Below are 5,844 nucleotides of genomic sequence, written 5' to 3'. Positions count from 1 at the left end.
AAGTGTATGTATTATTGTATTTGTAAGAGAATGCAGTTCTATATTATACATGTACAGGAACTGATGCACAGCTTCAAATATAAAGATTTTTATATGTTCACATGCCATTTCAAAATCCTGGGTACGGGGAATTTGTCAGGCCTTGTACGCTCTTGTCCTTTTACGCATTTGGAGTAAGATAGAGCACGGCAACTCATGTAAAAAGTCCTGGTTTGTGGACAAACTGTACTTGTATTCAGATAAACTATTTTAAAACAAATTGAAATACATTATGTGCATGTACATATTCCTTTTTTTTTTATCTGCAAGCAATATGAGAGAATCTACAATGCTTGAACTTTTGAACAACAAAGACGATAAATTCAGGATTTTAAACCGGGTTTCCCAAAAGAAAAATTAGATCATTGAAATGGTGAAAATGGCGTGTGGCTGTCAAAAGGGCACCCTTATGGTATGGATAACTCCTACTACATTTTCTAAGATAGGTAGTTGTTCTTTTGCAGATCAATTTAACATATATAAGAGGTGTACATATTGCTAGGATTTTGATTTCGGATGCAAATTTATGGAAAAATTCCAGCTGTCGAACTTAGTCATTTTTTGGCAAACTATTGCATATAGGGTACCCCTATTGTACGGATAACTTCCCCTATAGTTATTCAAGATAGGAAGCTGTTCTGTTGCAGATCAATTGTACATATATCAGCGGTTAGCATATTGCTAGGATTTTCATTTCTGATAAATTATGGAAAAATACCAGCTGTTAATATTAGTCATTTTGCGCAAAATATTGCATATGGGTACCCCAATTGTACAGATTTTCAAGAAAGGAAGTTGATGTTTTGCAGATCAATTGTACATATAACAGAGGAGGCATATTACTAGGATTTTAATTTCTGATAATTTATGAAAAAATACTAGCTAGCTGGCGAACTTGAGGGAGAGAAACGTTATGTGGAGGCCCACTATTATAATAAGTATCACGCCGCATTAGATTCAGTACCATTTTACTGCAGCCTGTGCCATTTTATGGGGGAAAACAGAGAGGGAAGTGCTTGGCACACCAAAGGATATCGCCCCCACAGACCTTCAAGGAAAAAAGGCGGAGGACATATTAAAGTATGTGCATAAAAAGGAGGATCCTCTCCAGTTGACAGAATTACATGTAAAGAAGTTAACCTGGGAGGAGAGCCAGCGGATCTGGATGAAGAGAGCAAAGAAGTCCAATGAGGAGGGGAGTACAACAGCCGGAGACAATCTGTGGGTCCAAACCGAAGCAGTAGTACCAGAGCCCTTGACAATCATCCCAGAGCCGCTGATAGAGGATGAGCCAGTGGTGCCAGCACCAATCCTTCCGGAAATTCCATTGCCAATCAACACGGATGATGCGAAGGAATCCAACGTTCTCGATGAGATTCTTCAACAAGAAGGAATTGACCAATTTGCAGTAGAAAGCATAGAGAACGAAAAGATGGAACTTATGAGAGACACTTTAAGCGTGCTGAGAGAGCTGTTAGAAGCCACAAAGCAAAATGGTCAGCTCTTAAGTTAACTATGGTAAACACTGGACTACGTAAGAACACAATAGTATTAGAAGAAATAGCGCAAAACACCAGAGAACAGAGGAGAGAAGAGAGACCACTTCTTTCAGATCTAGCACCCAACGACGACCGGCAGTGAGATCTATAGTAAAGAAAGTTGATTGAAACTTTATAATGGACCTTGTGTATTGTGTTTAAGTACGTGTTATTATGTGATTTGAATTGTATTGATTTTGTGACAACTATGTTCTGATATGTTAATGTATATACAGTGAAATGTGATCCTTTTTTATAACATGTATAGTACATATATGGAGCATATGAATTGATTGAATTGAGGAATTATAAGTATTGTATGTATATTGGGGATCTTGTTTGTCATACTTAAACCTAATTATATAATTCTTTGTATTAGAATTACTAGTATTACCTAAAGCTTTGGTGAGGACACCAAACAATTTTAAGAGGGGGACAATGTGACGATTGTGACTAAAGGTAGAATTGTATTTTTATAATGTAATGCTTTATGACATGTTCCCCTGATTTATCGATTGAATTTAACAGCAAGATATCTTAATTTGTACTATTATTACTTACTACATCAGATGAACTTGATTATTTGATTGTATTTCAATCTTCTAGGTCTTTTATTTTCGTTGGCAAACTCTAGTTTAAACGTGTTCATGGTTTTTCCAAGCCTGAATCTTTTCGTTTTGGCAAAATATTGCATATTGGGTACCCCTATTGTACGATAAACTCCTTATACAGTTTTTCAATATAGGAAGTTGTTCTGTTGCAGATCAATTGTACATATATCAGAGGTGTACATATTACTAGGATTATGATTTCTAATAATCTATGGAAAAAACCCAGCTGTTGAAATTAGTCATTTTTGGGCAAAATATTGCATATACATGTAGTCTATTGTACGGATAACTCCTACTACAGTTTTCAAGATAGGAAGTTGTTCTTTTGCAGATCAATTGTACATATATCAGATGTGTACATATCGCTAGGATTTTGATTTCCGATTATTTATGAAAAAAATATCAGCTGTTGAACATTGAACTTAAATATGTTTTTGGCAAAAATATTGCATATAGAGTATCTCATTTCTATTGATGAGTAGTGTTCATCAATTCAGGGTTGACAAATTATTAAAATACATTCGAGTTGTTTTTCCAAATCTTCCGGAAAGGCCCGAGAAGTTGCGATTGTAATTGTCCCGTATTATATAAGGAATAAGGAATCATTCTTTGAGTATTATGAGGTGATGATTTCGGTCGGGGCGTGGTCAAATCAAATAAAGCCCGAAGGGCTTCATGATAGATTTGACCACGCTCCGACCGAAATGATCACCTCATAATATTCAAAGAATGATTCCTTACTACTTATATTTATATTATTTCTAATGTGCACGATTAAAGATCTGATAATTATAACATTTTTACCGTTGTTTTAATTCGTATAATTATGCAAACCCCACTGGCGCCCCAGGAATACGTCATTTGACACTTGCATCACACGTGTGTTGTACATGAAAACTCACAGACATGTATTGAAGAGTCAAATTAGCAAATTTATTAAGTCGATACAACAAATTATCAAATCAAATATCATTTGATTTTTAAAAAAAATGTGTGTAATTGCAAAATAGTAAATAACTAGAGTGTTTATTTCGTGATAGCGGAAGGTACTTTCCTCCTGCGCGGTAAGGCGGTCGATCTACACCTCAGTCGAGATTGTACTTGATGGTAATGGAACAGTTCTCAAAGCGGGAGTTATTCAAAACTCCAGATTTAATGCTCGAGTCGGACATGGTGGAACAATTAAGTTCATTTTTGACAGGTAAGTTGGAATTTACAGAATTATAGGGAACGATTTGAAGATTCTGTGATTGTTGGCCGGAAATTACACATGAATCTTCAGATGGATCATTTATTTTGACACTTGCGGTGGTTATTGTGGATAAAGTTGCTCTCGCACTTTTTTGGGGGGTAGAAGACAGTTCACGATTATAGCTACGTATGGAAGCTTCGTTGCGATGCCCGGAGAAGTACATGATGTGTCTTGCTTCAAATCCAGCGTCGTTCATGACCTGAATTGCTGTCGCTCTTAGACAGTGAGCTGTGTAACGTTTGCACCCGGCGGCCTTGCAAATATCCGGAAGGAAATTAACATATGATCGCTTTTTCATGGGATCGGCTGTGTACCATGTGTTGCAATCTTTCGGGTAAGAAATGGCATCTTTAACGCATTTATTGAAAAGAGGAGACGCATTTGGGTCCGTTTTAGACAAGAAGAACTTCAATATCTTCACAGGACAAGTTTCGTTTCCAGTTTCATACATTCTTTTGTCGTTCAGTGCTTCAAGTTTGTGAATGCCACCTTGATAGTTTTTTTGTTTTGTTTCATGCTTCAAACAAGCATATATGGAGCCTTCTTCGTCAACTTTGAAATCGAAGGAATCTACCCGAAGCTGATGATGGAATTCAAGACCCCGAGACACAAAATGTATTGCGATGATGTACCACATTGCAAGTCGCAGATTGACTGGAGAAGAATATGCACTCTCCAGGTAAGCAGAAATTTTCTGTAAATCTGATTTGTGAATGATCTCCTTATGAGTTGTAGGGTGAGAAGTTCCAGTGACCATTCTATGCTTCATGAGACCGGTCAAACTTTTATTTGCAGTTTTGAACGCCTTATCGTTTACAATGTCTATATTTCGACCGATTTCGGATAAATGCCTGTTTATGGCGGCTCTGATTGCTTTCATTGTATTTTTATGATATTCGGAGGTATGCTCCTTTTTCGGGTTTTGGGGTTTTGCTTCACAGTAAAAGCGACTGAGTTTTTTCGCCAGATCCTCCTCGCAAATCTCAGCCAGATCTAGAGGGACCCCAAACGTTTCAATATGCCAATCTGTAATAGAAAACGCACAATGATATCCATGTTTTGACAGTTATTTGAGAAAAAACTGTAACTGCATAATATCGGCTGTTTTTGTTTGCGTTTAATTGCTGCTTACTAATATTTACTTTTTTAGAAAAAAGAAGCGTACCTGTAAGAATCTTTATACCCCATTTGGTGCTATGTTTTGTAGCATTTGATTGTGTGAGTTCCTGAAATCCTTTAATTTCGTCGTCGGAAAGCTTGGCAAAACGAGTACTTGTTGGCGTTTCTGGGGCTGGCAACCCGGGATTATCGGATTTTTTCAAATCGGCAAATGCCTGTTGGGTTAAAGTTATATCGATGTCCGAAACGACCATTTCGGATAGAAAATTGTCAAAATCAGAATCAAAACCTTCTAATTTTAATTCTGACAGGAGGGCTTCATAATTATCCCCACTAAATACTTCAAAATCGCCATATTTTACCGCATCTGATATATCGTCGTTCAAGGTGGCTGCATTCGATCGAAATAAAAAATGAAGTGATCAGCAGACGATCATTATAAAAAATCTATTCATCAGCAGACGGCTCGTTTATATAAAATGTTTAAATTGCATATTAAGATATTTTTCTATAAATTTTATTTAAAATGGTAACCTTTACATGCTCATTTTAATTTTCATTTATTTTGTGTGCGAAAAGAAAACATTTCAAAACCACTACTTTTTTTATTTAGCACATGCAATGTATTATTACGCGCGCCGTGCAGCCAATACCGTTTTCGGTGTTGCTATAAGACACGCCCATTTTGTGTCACTCATATTTTTTGATGTTATTCGTTTTTAGGGTTCAAAATTGATTTGTAATGTTATCACAGAAAAAGACAGTTGAAAATGTAAATATATTTGTGTACAAACAAAGAGAAATAACTTTGATTGTGCATTGCAATGAATACCCATATTCAATAAAAAAAAATACTGTATGTGTTTGCGTAATTTAATTTTCATATATTATACATATTAACGCAGTATAGATACATAAATGCAACTTCAAATAAATCAGTTCAATTGCAAATAATTTAATATATGAACACTCTCACGATCACTTTATCTAATTATATCCCAGCTTTGTCGAATCCCCGAGTGATCAATTCCTTGTCTACCAAGCTGGCCAGTTGCTTTAACGAGCCATTTCGCATGGATGGGTTTTATTTTAGACAAGCACATTCTCAATGTTGACACCTTTTTCCAGAGAACATTTTACTTCGTTGGCGTAGACAACTGAAATTCGGATTTCAAATCGGCCATTTATTTAGATACCCAGGAGTTTTAATGTGTCGGTACACACCGCTGGTACCAGCTCAACTTTAAAACCCCTTTCATCCCATGAAATTCAGAAGGGATTTGTC

The 5,844-nt window shown here is 36.3% G+C and overlaps 1 protein-coding gene across 1 annotated transcript; it reads right to left on the bottom strand.

Annotated features, from left to right (window-relative positions):
* Nucleotides 1–3,273: 3,273 nt before the first annotated feature.
* Nucleotides 3,274–5,221, bottom strand: LOC136276451 (uncharacterized). Its single transcript, XM_066088442.1, has 2 exons — nucleotides 4,606–5,221; nucleotides 3,274–4,466 (listed from the first exon to the last, which is right to left on the bottom strand). Exons 1-2 carry the CDS (start codon nucleotides 4,811–4,813, stop codon nucleotides 3,274–3,276), a joined length of 1,401 nt encoding a protein of 466 aa, XP_065944514.1. The 5' UTR covers nucleotides 4,814–5,221.
* Between the last annotated feature and the right edge of the window lie 623 nt (nucleotides 5,222–5,844).

Source organism: Magallana gigas, chromosome 6 (assembly GCF_963853765.1).
Source record: "Magallana gigas chromosome 6, xbMagGiga1.1, whole genome shotgun sequence".
Lineage (NCBI taxonomy): Eukaryota > Metazoa > Mollusca > Bivalvia > Ostreida > Ostreidae > Magallana > Magallana gigas.
The sequence above is the reverse complement of the archived record's forward strand: the minus strand, read 5'-3'. Positions and strand labels throughout refer to the sequence as shown.